At 42.5% G+C, this 21,383-nt stretch overlaps 1 protein-coding gene across 3 annotated transcripts in view; it reads left to right on the top strand.

Moving 5' to 3' along the window:
* Positions 1 to 21,383, top strand: part of EOGT (EGF domain specific O-linked N-acetylglucosamine transferase) — a 728,283-nt gene that overhangs the window by 694,217 nt on the left and 12,683 nt on the right. For all 3 annotated transcript variants that reach the window (XM_069643797.1, XM_069643799.1, XM_069643798.1), the window contains one exon: positions 16,543 to 16,645. In XM_069643797.1, the coding sequence (XP_069499898.1) occupies positions 16,543 to 16,645 (103 nt within the window). The remainder of the gene's footprint in view (positions 1 to 16,542; positions 16,646 to 21,383) is intronic.

The raw sequence follows: 21,383 nt of genomic DNA, 5'->3' as shown, positions 1-21,383 counted from the left end.
CACATTTGTTGTGTCATGAGAGATGTCCCTTCTGCCTTTTATTTGGGCAGGGACATGCTCAACCGATTCGCAATCAATTTGGACCTAATTAATAAAGCTTGGTCACGACTGGGGGGTGGGTGGTAACTCCATGGGCTTTGACAACACTGAAAAAGCATTTCGGTCAGCTCAATTGTTGCCTTATGCTGTTGATCAAGTGCGAGAAGAGGTTACCATCCCAGGACAGGTGCAACCGTTCACTATTTCCCTCAAAATTAAACGAGGACAGAACCTCAAACATCAAGACGCCTATATAAATTTAAATTCCCATCTCCAACAACACGGTTTGCATTTAAATCTGACACCTCTACTAGACCTAGAAAACTACACTATTCGAATATTGGTGGATAATAGCGACCCATGAAGTATCACTTTGGGCACAGACACCTTTATTGGAATGGCGGTTGATGGCCAACATTATTCTATTGATTTAGATAATGAAATCAATGAAATCCCAAACGACTGTTTCAACATCAGCGACTGTATTCCTCCAGATCGATTTTTACTAGGCATGGGGGGAATTTCATAGTGTACTCTTCCTGCCCCTACGGAGGTGGAAGAGGTGGCCTGTGACATTAGTGTTCAGAGTCAAGGACCACTACCTCGAATCCCCTGTCTAGGTCAATGCCATCAAAAGAAATCTCTACACCCGGGCTGGAGGTGACCGCTGAAATTGCCAAGCCTGAGGTCTCTAGGTTTCAAGCAGATGGTCGAGGAATGGATCAATCTTGCTGATGCCTGTGAGACCGAGGAGCAAAGACAAAGCTAAAACAGGTCTTCCTGGAATTCTAAGATATCTTTTCAGTGGACTCATAGGACTGTGAACGCACTACCATTCATTCAACCACCATAACCACGGACCCTGAGATGGCTCCAGTATTTGTCAAACAATACCGGTTGCGTCTCGCGTCCATGGTGTCACTCACAATGATTATTAAGAACTTAGAATCCTGTGGGATCATTTGTCTGATCCATAGTACCTTCATTAATCCGGGATTGGGGATACTCAAACCAAACAGCCAATGGAGACTATGTGCAGACCTGAGGGAGTTCAACAAACGGGCCCACATGTCAAGATGGCCCCTTCCCTACATCGATCAGGGACTGGCCGGGGTCCAAGGTGTTCACCACCATTGACCTGACCAACTTCTACTGGACAGTACCTGTGAGTAGTGAAGACCAGTACAAATTTCCCTTTACCTTCGGAGGGGGCAGCAATACACATGGGCATGAACCCCCTTTGGATACATCAACTCCGGCAATGAGTTTAACAACTTTCTACATAAAGTCATGCCCAACTTGGGTGAAAGGGTAAACCTGGCCTATGTAGATGTTAAACACACTGTCATAGACAAGGGCTAAAGAGAAGTCAACTCCCACAGTTTTCTTACACAACACAAGAAGAATTTGTTTAAGATTCTATTCTTCACTTCTACATATTTGGTGGCGTACAGCTTGCTAAATCTCCCTATTGGAAAGGTCTAACTTTCCCTCATTCCAGTAGTTCTTTTCCTAGTTGGCGCTCATGTGCCGCCTATCTAAGAAAGGGGATAGAAGAGAGACTGACCCTCAACTAACTCACTTCTTCCCTATATCTAAACAGAAAAACACTGGGGTGGAGGGCTTACCTTTATTCCTCCCTATAGAGTGTAATAAAAATTGCAGTTGAGTCTGCTTACTTCATTAAAAAATAATGATTTTCTCAACCCAGGCTCTTAATTAGTCTGATTTTCCTGGGGGTTCAGGGAATCACCCTGAACTCATATGATCGTTTACCAGTTTCGGCGGGATTAGCTCTAGTCTAGCTGTTTTCTTCAGGATGGAAGCCCACCCAGGTGGTTGGGCTCCCTTCAAAAAAAGGAGGGGTTGTCAAATATCCTCCAGTGAATGACTTAAAAGGTGTATCTTCTCCTTTTATTTCAACCCCGCATACGGACACATAAAATATGGAACATCACTACATCTATTACCCTCTAAATTCTTATTTAGTGTTTTCATTTCACCACATTTTTCTTCTTACCATCTATTGGAGTTCACATGGTTTTCTACAAATGATTCTTGGAGTCAATTCTTCGAGAATCTGCCTGTAATTGGAGAGCCCACAAGGATATTGTCCACACCGTCTATTACAAATGCATACACCATTCTTTTTTTATATATGACACACCATTCTTTTGTATGATATATACATTATCACACTACACTCTTTATTTTTCGTTTTCTCACCAGTGTTTTTTTTTAAAGCCACTTGGAAATATCTTTTTCTATTTCATCTGTTGTTTATGAGCCTGTGGGTTAAAAAAAAAAAACACAATTAGAATATGACTTTATTCTTTCAGCCTATGCATCTATAGATGTCTAGCATTCGATTTTTCTTTAGCACTGTTTCAAAAAATACGAATTAATTAGTTAATAAACCACAGAAAGCACACACAGGTGCAATGGATATAGTGATGTTCCATATTTTATGTCTCCCCATGCAGGGTCGAATTAGAAGATGACATGCCTCCTGTGTCATACACAGGAGGATATTTGACAACCCCCCTCTTTTTGAAAGGTGCCCAACCACATGGCTGGGCTCCAGTCCTTAAGAAAGCAGATAGACTAGCGCTAATCCTGCCGAAATCGATAGACGATCATAAGAGTTCAAGGTGATTCCCTGATCCCCCAGGACACTCAGACTAATTGGGATCCTGGTTTCAGAAAATCATTGTTTTTTTAATGAAGTAAGCAGCGTCAACTGCAATTTTTATTACACTATAGATGGATTAATAAACTTTTTTTTAAAATTCTTTTTAGATAAAGGAAAGTAGTGAGCTAGGTATCTCTTCTATTACCTTTCTTAGATAGGCCAAGTAGGAAAGGAACTACTGGAACGAGGGCTAGTTAGACTTTCCAATAGGGAGATTTAGCGAGCTGTAGGCCGCCAAATATGCTATGTAGATGATATGCTGACCAAGAGCAAAACTGTGGAGGAACATATAGCAGAAATCTGCTATGTTCTAACCCAGTTGCAGAAAGCCAGAGCAAAATTGTCCTTTCAAAAAGCACAGTGGTTTAAGACACGAGAACTTCTTAGGGCACAAGACCACCTATGAGGGTCTTAATCCACAGGCAAAGAAGGTGGAAGCCTTATTGAAATTAAAAGACCCTACTACTCTACGAGAATTAAGAAGCCTTCTTGGACTCGCTAATTATAGTCGGAAGTTAATTGAAGACTATGCAGAGGTCACTCGACCCTTGGACAATTTATTAAAGGCAGGATTGGGGTCTGGCACAAGCTGAGGCACTTTAACAACTGAAAAAAAGCCTTTCCCAGGTTCCTTCGGCTTACCCCACAACAAACCAGGAATTCTTCTTGGAGACGGGGTTCTCAGATACTTTCATAAAATCGGTGTTGTCTCAAAAGCATGACAAGGTTAACAAAGTCAACTCGTACGCGAGCAAGTCTTTGTCCTCTGTGGAGGACAAAGTCAGTGACTGTGAGAAGGCCCTCCTGGCAACGGTGTGGGTGTTAAATAATTACCACCCGTTCATCCAGGGGGAGCACATCATTAGCAAGATTCATCACCAACCCTTGCAATATCTCAAAAGTGACAGAATCCGGACGGGGAATGTTAGCAATTCCAGAATTACTTCCTGGATTCTGTCCATGCAAGGCTTTCCTGTGGAGATCAGATATGGCCAAACCAAGAAGAGTCCTCTGGTGCAAGGGTTGGCGGACTTGCATGATTGTGCTTAGGAAAACTGTCTTGAGGACTAAAGTCTAATGACCAATAACAACATAAAGGCGTACTTAACTTCCCTACACGAGGTCTATGAAGAAGACGTGTCAGGGGATACCCACAGTTTATGTGGATGTGTGCTCTTACTACGTTGATAATGGGGAAAAAGAACTGGAAATGCCTGGGTGAAGGATACCACGGAACCCTCTGCTGGTTATAAAATAGGACAGCAAAGTAGTCAGATTGCAGATTTGATGGCTGTTCATCGAGCAATCCTCACTGCAGTGCGCCACCAACTCAATGAACTGATCATAATCACTGACTCATGTCAGGAAGGGGTTCGTGGAGCAGCTGATTAACTGGAAGAATCGAGGCTTGCTGTGTGCCAACAATAAACTTCTAAAGCATGCCAAACTGATCCAGTCAATTGACGATCTGGTGACCTCAAATGAGATGACCATCTATTGGAAGAAGAGAAGAGGTCATTCCAAAATAGAGGGCCCAGATAAGACTGGGAATGACCTGGCTGACTAGCTGGCTAAAACCGGAGCTCTGCAGGGGGATTTCATAGAAACAGAATCCCTGCTAGGTGAAATCAAAGTTGCTGCTGTTACCAGGTCACGCACTCATGTGAATAGTTAACTCTCGACTGCCCAGTAGAGTAAAGATATGCCAGATGCAGATTTGATCACTGCACAGAAAGAGGACCCGATCATTGGAAAATTCTAGCAACACATTGAAGACCCCATGAGTTTTCATCAAACAGAGTCGGATTATACCGGTGAAGAGGATCTGCAGGTGGTGATTAGGTTTTTGAAGATGTTCCAGGTCCAAGACCGTTTGTTGATAAGGAGAGCCCCATCTAGCTGTGGTCAGTGGTTGGTACCTCCCTTATTCCAAAGCCTGATGTTGATCCACGCCCATGACGTGGCCACTGCTGGTCATCAGGGCTTTCAAACCACATTAGAAATCTTGCACAAGGTTGTTTATTGGCCACACATGGGCCAGGACTTCAATACTTACCTAAAGGGGTACCTTGTTGTGTGTGCTCAATTTCAACTCAGTTAACTCACACACAGAGCTCCCCTGCAAAAAGGTGGAGTGATACTACCTTGGTCAGATTTGCAAGTCAATTTCATCGGGCCAGTGATTCGCTCCTCTAGAGGAAACCAGTATATATTGACTGTGGTCTACTTGTCCACAAAGTGGGTAGAGTGTCTTCCAGCCGCGAATTGTATGATGGAGATAGCTGCTGAACTAATGGTCAACAACATCTTCTCTCGTTTCAGCCTCCTGCAAAGGATCGAGTGTGGCCAAAGAAGCCATTTTACCAGTGAGGTGATGCCGAAGATGCGGGATAGTCTAGGGGTAAAAAGAAAACTCCACATTGCCTACCGCCTGTCCTCAAGTGGGGGGCTGCGGGGGATAGAGAGATACAACAATACAATTGTGAGTATCTTCAAGAAGTTTGTAGCAGACTCTGGACCCAGTTGAGACATCTGATTACTGTTTTTCCTGATGGCTATTGGGTCTACACCATCTTCTGCTACAACAATGTCTCCATTTCATTTTATGACCGAACGAAAAATGGTGTAACCACAGCATCTGCTCTACAGAACTCAAGAGCAGACACTGATAAATGCGTCCACGACTCATGAGTACATTAAAAATGTAAGGAAGCACCTCCAGCACGCTTTTGCTTATGCACAGCGCAATTTAGAAAAGTCGGCTGGAATGAAGACCTATTATGATCTTAAGATCACTAAGTGATTTCAACCCGGCACTCCACCTAAATCAATGCCTAGCGTGTGATGCACAGTTGGAATCCTTAGTTATACATTTTTGTCTATAAGTTCTTTTATTTCTGAATGATGTACCCTTGTATCACGCCCCTCTCTTTGATTTCCCCCCTGCCCCCCACGGTCTCACTGAACCAAGAAGCAGGTTGTTTTGCAAAGTTCAAAGATGTATTTTATGGATTTCAACAATATCTATAATCACACTTTTATGAATTTCAGCAAATATATATGACACTATTAATAGTTATACAATGATCATCATTGGGTGATGTCACAACAATCAACAATCTCTTTAATCAGAATGAGCATGGATGAGAAGAATAATGTAGCATAGAATAAAACTTTGTGTGGGTTCAGTCAAATGCAATGATAGGAAATTAATGCAGCATGGAATAATACTTGATATGGATAGGAAAACAATGCAGCATGGAATAATACTTGATGGGGGTTCAATCAAATGCAATGTCACTCTTTCCCCCTGATACTACTCAACCCCCCCCTAATATACAATATAGAGATGGAAGGAGAGAAAACAGGTTTCAGGAATATACAATCTCAACCAATACAGTTTCAATACCAATTCAACCCAGCAAGCAGAGAGAAACAGGAATGATTTCAAAACAGGTCAAATACTTTTGAATGTGGTTTTGAATGAATGGGAAAAACACTGATAAGTGACTTTAATTCAAAACTAGTGGGAGCCGCTTTGTATAGTTTCAGGTAAACACTAGCAATGTTGTTTGAATAACTAGCAAATTGGAAACTGAATTCTTAGGTTGGATGCAAAGAATAGCTGTTTTACACATGTTGAAATTGAGCCAAACGCGAATCTGCGGCAAACCTTTCAGCACGCGAGAAACGCGATTACAGCAGAACTATAAGGAGTTGAAATGTTTGGAAGCTGAGGATGTGAGCTTCAATTTGACACTTAAATTTTGTTTCTAGCATGCACGGTTCAGAAGTTATGAAGGTTTTAGTAGAGGTTGTTTTTTTTCAGAAAGAGTCCAAATCTACAAATGAAAGATGCGCTTTTGAAATTACAAACAGATATTCTTTACACTAAGGAGGGTATGACGATGCAAGATACCCAACGGACAGCCACCAGAACAGCGGCGCCTCTGCTCTGACTTTTGCCCACCAAGACACTTGTCTTTCTTCAGCAAATATATTAGCGCAAAGATTAATTTATCACTACAATTAACAAAGGACTATATGTATGAGGGAAAGATTCAGAAAAACAAGAGAGATTCTACAATGCAGTTCTGGATATGATAAAATGGTTTTGGATTGGATTACTTAAGGATAAGAGATTGGCTATGGACAATTCTATGCTATAGATACTCACTATTATGGTTTGGAGTAGGCCCGTGAAAGATCTGGTCAAAGGTTTTGGATTGGAATTCTGCTAGCCCACCAGACAGGATTCAGGCACCCGGTTTTGCACTCAGCATGGCACTCTGGTCTCTGCACGGCCTCTGGACTGGATCTGACGGGTTGGTTCTGGGTTACAGCTATCTGGTTACAGCTCTGCTCTACTGGTTTGCATCTCTGGATTCTAGCAAGAGTTCTTGGCAAGAAGCAGAAACAGCACAGCCCAGGTGTTCAATTTTTGGTGTGCCCTTGGAAGTCTGGGGTTAAAATCAGGTTTACAGATTTTAAAGGCCAGCTGAGAAGGGTTCAGCTTTGGAATTGGGCCTTCTGCTTTCAGAGTTCTGGAGTCTTGGATCTGAGTTCCCCCTGCAGAGTGCTTCGCCGACAATCAGTTGATGGGTGAATCTGTGTGTGTCTCTAGGCCCTAAACTGTCCCTATTTATGTATTTCCCAAAGGGGTGGGTAGGCTGAATTGTACTAAGCCCACTCTCTAGGAATACGATTGGTCAGAGTATTTCCCCTCTCCTGATTTGAGAAGGAAATCTAGTGTCATAGTGATGCTGCAATTTACAATCCAGGGAGCACCTCCCCTTTGTTTCAGTACATTATATCTATTTTTCACATAAATCATATTTACAATATCACCAACTTGCTAATAATACACATTCACATTACAGATTTAGTAGCGCACGTATCCGTCCGAGTCTCATTTTAGTGAGAGCTTTGGTTCAAAATTGACAGTTTTTCGTGCTTTTTGGTTGGTTACCCAGTGTCAGATCTGTACACCTTATTCTCCATACATGCGCATGACATCTGGGCATAATCCTGTGAAGTTTCATATTTCTAGCATTATCACAATTGCTGCAACATCAACATTTTGGTAGTCTTGTCTCTGAACATCGCACAGGGCTCAGAGTAGTTTCAAACTGTGAGCAGCATTTTCATATTAACAACCTATAATTTACAGATTTTTACAAATTTGTTCACAGTTCTGAGTCTTTTTCCAAAAAGATATTTTCTTGTAATCCAAGATGCACAAATCTGTCTGGTCCCGCCTCCATGGTTTGCTGAGCCCAGAGCACTCCCAGGCTCCCTTCCTGCTGGCAGTTGTTTTCTGTTGACAGTTGAATCTGCATATCTTTTCAATCAAAGGAGTCTTTTGTCTCTCCTCAGAGCAACAGCCCAAAATCTCCTCCCACCTCCATTAACAACTCAATGACAGTTCCTGAGCAGAGAGCAGGGGGAAGATGCCTTTGTTTGGGGCAAACTGTGGAATGTGCCTTTGAAGTACTGTGGCTAACATTAGTTCACTTTTAAAACCCCTTGTTTAAAATTGTCTTTTCTAAATAAACTTACATTTTCAACAAATATACCCCCAGATCTCATAATTCCAGTCTTTTTCAAACAGAGAGATTGAATTGTAGCAACCTATATTGCTTTTGATGGCATGTCCCTTCTTTTCCACAATTTGATTTTAAGACACAAGTTTTAAACTGCCAGTATAAGTAAATGACAGCTCTGACACAGGCGAGCGGCGGTACTGCGCCCATATTCTGACATATTTTTCCAGACAAGCACCTTTTTGAATGTGGATTTTCTTATGATGAAATGTGCTTCTCCTGACATTGTGCTTAGGTGGATATTTTAAATAAAGTGATGTTTAACACCCAACAAGGATGTTGGATCTTTTCTGATGTTTGGGAACCATGATTTTGCACTTTCAACAGCCAACGGTAAACAGATTTTAAAGCACTTCTGTTTTTTTCTGGCAATGCAACACTGCCTTTTCAAATAGTTCCATTTCACTCTGTGGGCAGCCCAATGACAGGTTTTGGTAGTGTGGTCTCCTGCTTTACCACTGACATAGGCAAAATAGATTTGCGGCCTATTTTTCCGGTTTCCCTTGCGCACTGTTTAAGAATACTTGTAACCTTCTTTTTATTAACCTATGCCTTTTTGCTCCTACTTCAAAGTAGTTTAAATGCCTCAGACTCTTGTAGCATAACATACTGAAGTATATTTGTGTGTGATATACTGCCTGATTCCATTGAATGTTTTATAACTGACTGTAAAGTAAATGAAAACGTGTTTTACCAAGAAACCTTCCGTGTAAGAGTCTATTTGAATACTTGTGATTTTAGACATCTCTGTAACATCCTTACAGCTCACATTCCCTCTAGAGATAACCCTGACTGCTCAGCTCTGCTACCAAAAACTGTGTAGTACAGACTTCTACCAAAGGTTGGTTTTGCTTACACCTGTAGTCTTAGTTGTTTGTAGTGGTCCCAAAGGGTACTGCATACAAACTCGGCCTAACATCCAGGAAGAACCCCAGAAAGAAGAAATGAAAGGGGGTGCTGTGCTACACCCCCCCAACCCAACGACTCAAGTAAAGGTGGGAGTGCCCACTCCCTAATGAAGGAAATTGAGCCGGACAGGCTCCAACAAGAAACAAAAATGTAAGATAAAAGGGACATCGGATGAAACCCCACTCAGCCCTGCTTTTGCCCTTGAAAGAATCATGGAAGAACAGGGGGAGGCGGGCATGTGATGTGTAATCAAAGGCCCCAAGCCAACAGAATTAAAAGGCCTACTGGAAAAATGACCTGCCCGTCTTCATTAAAATAAAACAGCCTTTACACTGAAAAACAGTCATATTAAGGCACCCTGAGACCTAGGGGCGTGTGGCGCTTTATAAAAATTGAAATAAACAAGATAAATAGACTGTGGGATTTCTGCAAGTAGCACAATCAAAGTGGCAGAAGAAATTCAAAGGTCCCTTGCACATGAAAAACAGGATTTTCAAACACTTACACCAAAACTGTTTTGCATGTGTGTTTGCAAGTAAAGCAAGACATGAAAAAATATGTTCCCCTGCCAACAAAAAGATGTCAGAGAAAAGACAAAGTGCGTGTAAAAAAGATGTAATGTAAATTTTGTTTCACATGGAAAATATCGACAACAAGGGAAAAGAAAACTTTGTTCTATGGGTCGCATGAAGATTTAATTTAGGCCCAAGGCAGACCCTTTTGGCTTGTTGGTGGGCAAACTTCACAAAGAACTCCCCCAGTGACAGTCTGGTTTGTGCATCCCACATGTTTACAACTGCAATAAAATAAGTCCTGCCTGAGGGCTGTTGGAAAACAAACTTTCTTTTGACTTGCTGTCTCTGAAGGTCAATTTCCCTTTGCTGATGCATGACCGGAATGTAGAGGGGAGGTGTGGAAAAAGATGCTGCAGTCAAGACTGAACTCTGAATTCAACTTCAAAGAGACTAATAAAAACACTTGCACAGAGAAACAAATGGCACTGGAGACAGGGGGACTCCAATTTGCATGTCCCAAATATTTGCTATTAATATAAAAGGACTATTATCACTTATGCTTTTTTCTCAGCAGCCATAAGTCGTACTTTCTTGATTGACATGTCATTTTTTGGGTAATTCCAGTTCATTTTTGTGATATAAAATTCATCCACCTGCGACTCGGGGAACTGTTATGGACATCGAAAATGGGTTTCTGACTGATCTGAAAATGTTCCAAATTTGAGAGTTGACGAACAGGTGCAGGGTAAAATTAGGAATATGGATAATAAATTGCACGTTCCTTATGCTCGTGCTTTTTGTAAAAATGGCGGAAAATTGCCAAACGGCTGTGCTAAATGGTGCGGTCCTGGCTGGCATCTTATTTAATTCCCCATGATTAGCTGAATCGGAAAAGGTGTATATTTTGGCAGTTAAAAGTAAAATTATAAAGTTTTGCCACATAACTAGTTTTTGCTAAACATTTGACATGAGTACAAATGGCAATTGCAAATGGAAGCTGCCATATGTCTGCTCCAGACTCCTAAGTCAATCCTTAGAGAGATGATGGATTTGGGATGAGAGAGAAGGGTAACTGTCCAATCCTATTTGCAAGAACTCTTACAGGATACTCCCCAAGATTGTAAACCTGACGCTGTCATTACTGCTATATTAAGTTGATGCACTATGAGCAAGAGAGAGAGCTGCTGAAACGTACCTTCTGACAGCCGCAAGGAATCGCCAAAGGAGATTGCTGAGATTGCATCTGGGTGTAGCTGTCTGTTTCTTGGAAGGCCTTAAAGCTGGCTGGGTCCTATGGTGGAGTGCTGAGGGCCATCCTTGAGAGTGGATTGGCCAGACCTCTGCCCTATCATCCAAGAGGGACCTGAAATGCAGCTGGCTTTCCTGAACCTTAAACAGAGGTGTTCTATGTAAGTAGAACTGAGCCCTGGGAATCCAAGAGGTGGGGGAGTCTGCTTGCCTTAAATCCTTTCCCTTTATAGTGAGTGGGGGGGGGTCACAACTGTGTAGATCCTTAGCCCAATTAACTAAAAATATGAATTTAATGAATTCCCCTTAGTGGAGGGTGTTCTGAAATCCCCAAATTCTTCAATCATCCCTAATTTTGCTATCCAGCTTCCCTAACACAGGCCTTTAAGTGGGGTGGGGGTATCCTGAAATCTAAAATGTTCAAATCATGGCAATTTCCGCTGTCCAGCTTCCCCAACACAGGACTTTAAGTAGAGGCTGGTCTGTAATCCAAAATTCTTCTATCATCCCAATTTGTCTGTCTGACCTCCCTTGGACTGGTTAGCGGACATCAACTGTTCCACTAATATACAATCGAATTCTCCCAACCCATGGTCAGACCATAATACTATAATCTTTGCCACTACCATCACTACTAAAAATCATAATTATGCAGCACCAGCTCCCATAGCCCCTTCGAGAAGCACAAAGAACATAAATAAAGACAACATGTTACCTCTGCTAACGCCCTTTCTACAAACAAAACACCTAGACAAGGACCCGTCACCTCTGATTCGTCAATACAATGAAATCATGCTAGAAGCTATTGAACAAGTTGCCCCTCTAAAAAATAAAAAAAAGCTAAACGACCAGCACACATCAATCCTTGGTTCACCCGAGAACTCAGAACAATGCGTGCCTCAAAAAGATCAGCAGAAAATAGTTGTCGCAAAGCACCAACAGTAATTAACAAAAGCCTTTATCAGCTAGCTGCTAACAACTATAAAAAAGGAATTCTCTCAGCCAAAAGTGAAGTCTGTAACCAGAGAATATCCAATGCTCTGTCCAACACTAGAGAGCTATTCACAATTATCCGTGAATTAGAATCCCCAGCACCCACACCGGATCATACGGATAAAAATTAACTATGGTGCTCTAACATTCAAAATGCCTTAGCAGATAAAATCTCCTCTCTTAAACAAAAAATAGAACAAAAGAAAACTAAATTGTGCCTCAACCAAATACAGTCAACCTCACCGTACTCAACAGTGACCAACAAATTCTCATTCTCACCACTCTCCGCTCTCGATACCATTAACATCATCAATATTCTAAAACCATCCAGATGCACAGGTGACATCTACCCAGCAACGTTAATAAAATAATATGCAACAGAATTTGCACCCTTTATCACTAGCCTCAGCAACAACTAATGTGCTTCCAATACAGTAGAGAGTGACTTAAAAACAGCTTGGGTCCCACCCTCCTCAAAAAACCTACACTAAACCCAAACATCCCTACCAACTTCCGCCCTATCACCAGAGTACCGTTTTTTGCTAAAAATGATTGACCGCACAACCAATATGCAGATCCAAAAGCACTTGGAAGACAATAATCTCCTGGGCCTAAAACAATCAGGCTTCAGACCTGGTCACAGCACCGAGAGACTGCACTATTAGATTTAAAAACACAAATGTACCAAGACAAAGACAAAGGGGAACTGTGCATTCTCTTACTCCTAGACCTGTCTGCAGCCTTCGATCTGGTCAATCATGACATTCTATGCCAACACCTTGAGACCGCTTCCCAATTCTCTGCAGACTCCATTAAATTGATCAAGTCATTCCTTCCCAATGTCACCATGAGGGGTTTTCTGACAAATCGTCCGCTACACCTGTTCTCGTGACCTGTGGCGTACCACAAGGCTCCTGTGTGTCACCTACCCTTTACAACGCCTTCACAAAACTCCTTTTTGATAAACTGGACAATATGGGTATCACATACACAAATTACACGGATGATACGCAAATACTTATACCTATCACCGGATGCTATGACACTGATTCAAAAAACCTAAACAAAATATATCTAGCCATCCACAGCTCAATGAGCTGAGCTTATCCTCATCAGCAACAAAACTAAATTTAGCAATCTGCCTTTGACTTACAAATCTTTCAATATAGACGGTAACACCATAAAAGTGGCGAATGAAATAAAAACACTGGGGGTATATATCGACTCCTCACTCAACTTAAATAGAAAGGTCAATGTGGTTGTCTCGTCAGCAGCCTACACGCCTACCCTGATAAGAGCCAATAGACCCTTCCTCTCATTGGATAAATCTATCACACTGGCCAGAGCCTTAATACTATCCAGGATAGACTACTGTACCTCTCTATTTGGAGGAACTAGTGCAAGAAATATACAAAAACTACAAGTTGTTCAAAATAACGCTATCAGAGCTGCATTAAACATTCCCAGACACAAACACATCTCTTCCATAAGGAGAAAGATACACTGGCTCCCAGTCCAGGAGAGAATTCATTTCAAAATCCTTACGCTAACCCACAAATGTTTGACAAATAAGGCTCCACAATACCTAAGCAACCTCATCCATAAAGCTCATTCTAACAGACCAACCCGATCTCAATACGCCAACCTCCTTATCACCCCTAAGTATAGAAGACAGAAAGCAGGAGGAACAAGTTTCCCCACCTTAGCACCAAAATTGTGGAAAGCCCTCCCCACTCACCTCAGAAACGACATGTCCTTCTGGTCCTTCAGGAAAAATCTAAAAACCCTACTTTTCAGAACAGACCTTCCTTTAATAAACTCGTAGGCATTTGACCCAGACATGCGCTATTTGTACATAAATGTATATAAATGCTTACTGTACTTTATTTTATTGTATGTAATGTAAATGATGTAACTAAGATGTAAACGGTTCCATGTGTTAATATCCCATGGTACATGATATTGACCCATGGACCCTGCATTATTTTAAAATGTGCGGGAGACACCCCAGCTCCCACAAAATATCCTCCCCAAAAATATCACCTATGGCTAGACAAACGGCTATATGTATTGCTATATTTTTGGTGGGGATATTTTGTAGGGATACCGATGTAAACCACTCATGTAACCACTTTCCAAAGTTTCTATCAGCGCCTTGTTGCCCCTGGGCTTAGAGCGCTTTATAAGTGAATAAATAAAAAAATAAACACGGACAAAGTAGGAGGGGTGGGGGTGTCTGAAAAACATATGGTTAAATCACTCAGCTTATTTTGACCCAAGGTGTGAGTGAAATCATAATTGTCCTATGCATTGGTACAAATCTGTAACCTAACTGCTAGCCTTTTAGTTGCGCAGGAAAATCTTAATTATACAGCACTGCAAATGTATAGTGATTTTATGCATGGACCAGTATTGATGATCATTTAATTTGAAATTTGTAGAAAGACAAGTATTGTAATTTGTGTTTTTCCTAACCCATTTGTGTGATTCACTTGTGTAACAAGAAGTTAATTGTGAGCCACAAAGAAGGTGGTGTGTGTAGTTTAGTGCGATTTCTATTATCTATAATAAAATATATATATATATATATATATATATATATATATGTATATCCTGGTTCTTGGCTCGCTGTAGGCGCGGGGGGGAGGAGATTTGTGTGACTCTATACGAGTCTTTAGTAAGGCCAGTGCTAAAAAAAACTTAAGCGAGTATTGCAGGGCTCCTTGATTGTGGGGTGGCAAGAAACTCCCCAGGTTAAAGGTGGTCTCAATATAACGTGACAAGTTTCCCATCTATGAGTGCCCAGAGTGATGACCTGACCCGGGGAATGGACACTCTCCTTGCACAGTGTCGCCTCTACTTTTATATATTCCGTATAATGAGATGCTGCTGCTCAGTGGACAGCAGGAGGGTCTGGTGCTCAAAGTTTGCTGCTGATAATTGCTGGATGATGGTGTGGCCCTTACCATTTCAGCGCCTATTGACTGCACATGTGGAAAGATTTCCATCACCGGGGATGCATTTACCTCCACCTCTTGCATGGACGTAACTGCACTATGTTTTTGGCAGAATTGCTGCCCGTTTTTTGATGGTATTTCATCTGGTATTATGACAAAATTAGCACTGGTAGGACCTATAATGCGGCAGAGTGGTAAAAGTGACGGTAATTCCATTACCACCATGGTTTGTTGTTACCGTTGTACCCTTAATGAGGCCCAAGATCTCCGACTTGCCAGTGTCTCCTTGAGCTTCTAATTTGGGCTTTGTGATATTTAGTGATGGGCTGTTCTTTACTAAATGTACGGTGTGTATTTATTAGCAATGGATTTCAAATTTAAATGTGACCTCCCGCCTGAAACTAGTCTGCAGGGACAGTCCAGTGTCGTCTGCAGTGTTCCCTTAGCCGCACAAATCAGCTCAGCAGCATCAGTGCAGAAAGTACTGAGGCATCACAGTGACAGTCAGCGCTACCTCGCAGACCTGTTTTGCAGTCCAAGGACCCATTCTGAGTACAAAGGGCTATTGTGCAAGCTCTCATGCCGGTCTTCAATGTTGCACATTGTGGTGGTTTGCCAGCCAGAGCAGGGCCTGTGTGGGCAACATTGTTGTATTGGAGTTTCTGACTGGGGTGGTAGCTGAGCGACAGCAGACGCCAGTAGCCTCCACGCTCGGCTGCAGCACAAGACACTGCGCTGAGGACCACGCGCCGCAGACTGCTGAAACTTGGCCTTGTAGTTTGCAAAAAAGGCATCGGGCCCAGACGTGTATTTTTTTTTAAAAAATGCCAGGAACTTGGAACAAAACGTTCTAAAATCCCCCGCTGAGGATGAGCAGGCTTGGCAGCTACACGCCACCTAGAACAACCAAGTAGTTGGCAGGGGAAGACGAGTTCCATATGGGACCACCTATGGAAGTACCCACAGTCAGGCCCCTGACACTGATACCATGATCTTGAACAACCTAGCGAAAGCCAGTAAAAAGAAAATGACTAAAGGATGACACAATTGTAAAAATGGAAACTGGTGAACAGGCGGGTTACCACATCAATCTACACGTATCGTACTCATATACAATGTTGTGTTTCTTATTGCTTCATGAAGCCTTTGTTTATAGTAGCGTGGACATGTTTTGATATGGTAACACCGGAAAATGAGAGGATATCAGTAGCTGAAAGTGGCAATCATGGCCACAGACGCGATATCCTGTCTGCTAATGAATGCGCCGCGTATGTGCCAGTGTGGAGCCCGCTGAATATACATTTACTGTTATTGTCCACTCCACGTGGGTCTGCAGTAGAATGAAGGGAAGCGCGGAGTTATATGAAACCATTACTCTTGAAGCAAATCACGCGCACTGCTGTATCTGGTGGTATAACCGAGGTCGTGGGTTAAATGTCTGTAAATGGACCATTTTGTTTCTGAATCGCATAGACTATCTTCTATTGGGAATGCAATTGCTTCGTGTTTGGTGCCCTGCAACATCATTGCAACATTCTGGTGCAGTGAGCAGCACACGTTATCCATTTTTGCATCTGTTTCCCTAGATACAACTGTGATGATGAGCGCTGCTATTTAGATCTTGCCAGACTGAGGGGAGTGCATTACATGACTTGGCAAAAGAAGAACAAAGTCTTCCCTCAAGATAAGGTAAATTGCAGGCATAAACCTTTGCACCCCATGTACTTATGCACATCACATGCCAAGCGTGAATGCGTTAGACACTGATTTTTTTCCATTTTCCAAGTGCCCAAAAGAGAGATGATTGTAGGCAAGGTTCCAGATACACTATAGCAAATCTAACTGATTCATTGATTTTTGCAAATGATTACTAACGTTTTTGCCATGTGTATTGTGTGTGGTGTAGTGCATTTGTGCCATGTTTGCGCTCTGGGTGGATGTTTCTGGAGTAAGTGGTGAAGGTGAGGGGAGAAGAGCTATTGGGAGTAGAGGGAAGGGCAGTTGCAAAACCTGCGATGTTGGCCAAATTAGCCCTGAGCTCCACCACCCAGGATGTGCTTAACCATGCAGAGCTCAGAGCTAGCATTAGCTGGAACTGTGGTAATGGACTTTGCAGGGGAAAAGACTTGTTTAGCCTTTGTCCTTCTGTTGCTCAAGTTCTTAGCTGGAATGTGGCTGGCGGGGCTTATAAATCAGATATGATATATGATATGATATGGCATTTGTAACGTGCCTATACACAAGTGTTTCAAGGCGCGAATGATCCCGATTGGTTAAATTATTTAAGAAACTATGACATACTGTGTTCTCAAGAGTGATGAGACTCTGCTGGTAAAATTCTTCCTCAAATATTGGGTAACAATTTGCCCAGCTATTCAGGACAGGGTTGGTAGGCCACGCAAGGGTCTTGCCACTTTGGTACGCAGGTCTTGTGATTGGGGCCCAATTCACATCCCTGCCCCTTCAGACCAAATTCTATTAACATCTATCCTTCAGGGTTACAAGGCAGACGGCAGGCTCATCATAACTGTAATGGCAAGTGAGAAACCTGGGAGCTTCATTTTCAAAAGGTGCAAATCACTGTAACCTTTCTTTGGTGGTCGTTCAGGGATGCAAAGCAAGGCTCTGTGGTTTGACGCGGAATGCCGCAGAGTAAAGTATGACTTGGGGTCTGCTGCTAGGACAAAAAATAATACATCCATTTTACCTCTAAAATCTATACCTCTAAGCACGATTATAAAAGAAGAAAAGACTGTTTTTTGAATTTCAGTGGGAAAGACTGGAGGCGACTATACGGGAAAGAGACCCCAAAGGCTTTTGGATTCTGGTAGCAAGCGGGTTACAGGAGGGTGCTCTGGATATCGTTTGCCCTATATCAGACCTCGAGTGGGTCCAGCATTTCAGGGCCATTATGTTTGAAGTTGGTGCACCTCAAACGTCCTTAGCCATTGAAAATACAGGTCTTATTTTTTCAGCTGACGAGGTGCAGTGGGTTATTATAGGTGCCAAGCCAGGCAAGGCGCCAGGTCTGGATGGCATCAGACCGGAAATATACAAGTGGTTTCCCGAATGGTAGACAATGGTCTTGCTAAGGCGGTTTAATTCGATTGTTGCATCTTTGACCAATGTGCTCCTGGTCTTTGAGTCTAATCAAACCGATTTTTATAAGGTCCCTCTAGAATGGGGCTTACTGGTGAATTTTCAACTAATAAAGGTGTGCGCCAGGGCTCCAGTATTGTATATCATCTTTTTATCAGACTTTGTCTGGCCCACCTTTGTCCGGCTCAATTCCTCCCCTCCTGAATGGGGTCATGTACCATACTTGACTATATGGAGATTACTCCATTCTATTGGATTTGACGCCAAAGGGACTTGCGCGTAGTTTGAACTATGCATCTGGTTACTTCAAAGCTAACGGCTTAAAATTGAATTTGAAGAAAGCCAAGATAGTGGTGTTCGGCACTAACAAATGTAAACATACCTGGTCTATAGATAATGTGAAGCTAAGCATGGTCGAATCATATTATTATTTGGGTGTCACGTTTTCGAGTAACTGCTTGTGGTCTGCTCATTCAGCATGATTAGAAAATCGTTTTCAGACACGCCTGGGTGGTATTAATAGATTTAATCAAAAATATGGCAGCTTCCGTTTCAACAAATGTATCGAGGTGCTGGAAGCTAAGGTCTATTCTTCAATATTGCATGGTAGCGAAATGTGTGCGAGTTGTATTGCCTTGGATCACATTTTACATATTTATTTGAGAAAGTTGCTGGGTCTGATGTCTGGCAACCCAGGGCTCCGTCTTGCCTTGGAGGCCAGGGTCCTGAACCTTTGCGTCCGGGCTGAAGTCTGGTTCCTTGAGTATTTTCTTAAATTACATTCATGCCCTTTGGTGAACCCTAATATTGTGAATATGATGGAAGAGTTGGCAAAAGCCAAGGTATATGCCAATTACCCCTGGTAAAAGAAATGTTCCATCTTGTGTAGAATGTGGGGGATTGTTTTTGATGATCTGAAGGAGGGCTTGATGACTAAAGAGCGGTATATGAAAGCAAGAATAAGAGATTTTGATCTTGCTATAAAAGGCATGACAAACCTACGCTCACTGGGTCACCTAATGGTGGCATGTCGCCTTAGTACGAGAACTTCTCGTGAGTGTTATTCATTCACCGGCGCAGAGACTTATCATGGCCATGGTGCAACTGAATATTTTACCACTAAGTGCCCGGATGCCGTGGCAGTTCAATACCAAGCTGTGTGCCTGTGGTAGTGGGGCTGTAGAGGATTTAATTAATGTTTTATTTATTTTTGGGAACCTTTTAGATTTGAGATGCCTGTGGCTGAGAAGACGTTTTATTGCTAACAACATTAGGTTTGTCACTGATGTTCTGAACTTTGTCTTGTCTAGTGTTGATGCTCGCTTTGTTGATGATCTGTGCAAGTATAATATGTCCTCTTTTGAGCGAATGGCAAGAATTTTAAGTTTATAATCTCTCCTTTTTATTAATACCTGTATTGTATACGTTATCAAAAAAATTCAATTTGTATTTTATTTTGCTTGTAAATGGTGAGAACCGAAAATAAAGTAATTATCTATCAGAGTTGTTGATGGGTGCATACCCGAATTATGAGGTTTGTGTGTCAGTATGATTCGATGTGCTTTGCAGCTGTGGCACTTGGGGTATAGGTTTGATCCAGAAAAGAGAAGCTAAAATCTTCTGCCAGTGCTGGAATACTGGGACAGCTACTGGTCTGAGAGCAGTAGAGGGATATGTTCCGGGGATAAATATTTTGCAGCATGAGCAGTGCGGTGGAAGCGACTCTGTATTGGTTAATGTGGTTATGGTGGTACTAGCATTTAAGGCTCTTGAGTGTGTTGGGGTCTGTGTCTCTAGTGTAGAGGCAATAGAAGTTTGAAAGGTAACAGAAGGTAGTTAGGCAGGCTCTTGTGGAGACAGTTTAGAATGTATAGGCTGCGTTATACTGACCCTGTTGGGTTTCAGCTTGCCATTGGACAGAAAATGGATGCTCCAATGCTGCTATGTTAGTATTAGTCGGAGTAGAGGGATTCTTCCTGTTCTCTGTTCGGTATTCATGGTCATTGTCGTTTGTTGGTATATCAGAAGGAAGCGTTTTGAGGACTTCGGTCTCTGTAGTTGACAGATTAAAGTGACCTGATAGGGCTTTGTATAGTGGGTTTACATGAGTTATCTGATGGTGAAACAGATGCCCTCAATTACTGTGTCTTGGCATGATAGGTGTGGGGTCGAAAAGAGCGAGTTACGGAGCTGATCTATTCATAATACAGGTAGCTGTTATTGCCCTGTGTCTCTCATGAGGAGTCGAAGAGTCTGACCTGATAGGGTTTGGTCTCAGTGTTCTTGACCTAATGGATTGTACAGGTGTCTTTGCATGTTTTGGTGAGAAAGTCCATTCTAGTTTGTGGTATTAGTACACCTGTAGGAGGGTCCAAGTCTGTGTTTGCTATAATGGTGTAAACACCCAATTGGTCTGGCCTTCAAAGGTGAGTTTTTACATGGTCTCATGAATAGCCAGGTTTTGAGAAATGTTCTGAAGGCTAGGTGGTCTTCCTCTGAGCTGAGTCATCTGGGCCTGGTGTCCATAAATTGCTTGCCAGGATTGAAAAATAGGCTCTACCATCATGTTTCCAGTTCAAGTGTCAGATCATTAGGTCTGTGTTGCTGAACTGAAGCATTCTGACAGGTGTGTAGGGATGACCGGATCCAATTTACCTACCCCACCAAAATACCTGATATATATAACACAAAAAGTTCGAACTACCAAAAGTTCGACTGTGGTATTTATATGCGGTCTTTTGGTGGGGTAAATAAAAAAAAATAAAACACAAAGGCTGAAGGGGTGTACTCCGCAACCCCAGTATAGCGAGCGGGGTTGCGGGGCACACCCCTGCAGCTGACCCGCTGAAAAGAAAAAAGAAAAGAAAACACTGCAGGTCTGTCCCCGCAACACCCCGCTCAATATACTATAAAGTATAGCGAGCGCAGGTTGCGGGGGACACCCCTGCAGCTGACCCGAGAAGAAAAAATATACCCTGCAGCGCCGGTTTATGACCATGGAAGTGAAAAGGAACCAGTGTCGAATGGACAGAGCGCGTCACGATGAATGGTAAGTAGGGGGGTGGGAGTGTGTTGGGGGTGTGGGCGACGGTGGGGGTGTGGGCAGGGGTTAGTGATGGTATGGATTTGGGGTTGTTTTACTACGGATGTCCGCATGAGAAATGTACGAACATTTATGTGTAATGTACATTTCTCATGCAGTCATTTCCGTCACAGACGTTTCTGCCACGGTTAAACAACCCCAATTCGTGTGTAGTAAATGAATGTCTTCTGGGTTGATTCTGGGCCTCTCCCCTGGAAAGGGTTGTGGGCGATTACTGTGGGTTTT

The sequence above is a fragment of the Ambystoma mexicanum genome, chromosome 2p (assembly GCF_040938575.1).
Source record: "Ambystoma mexicanum isolate Mex_15411 chromosome 2p, UKY_AmexF1_1, whole genome shotgun sequence".
NCBI lineage: Eukaryota > Metazoa > Chordata > Amphibia > Caudata > Ambystomatidae > Ambystoma > Ambystoma mexicanum.
Note: the sequence above shows the minus strand (reverse complement) of the source record. Positions and strands in the feature narration are given on the sequence as shown.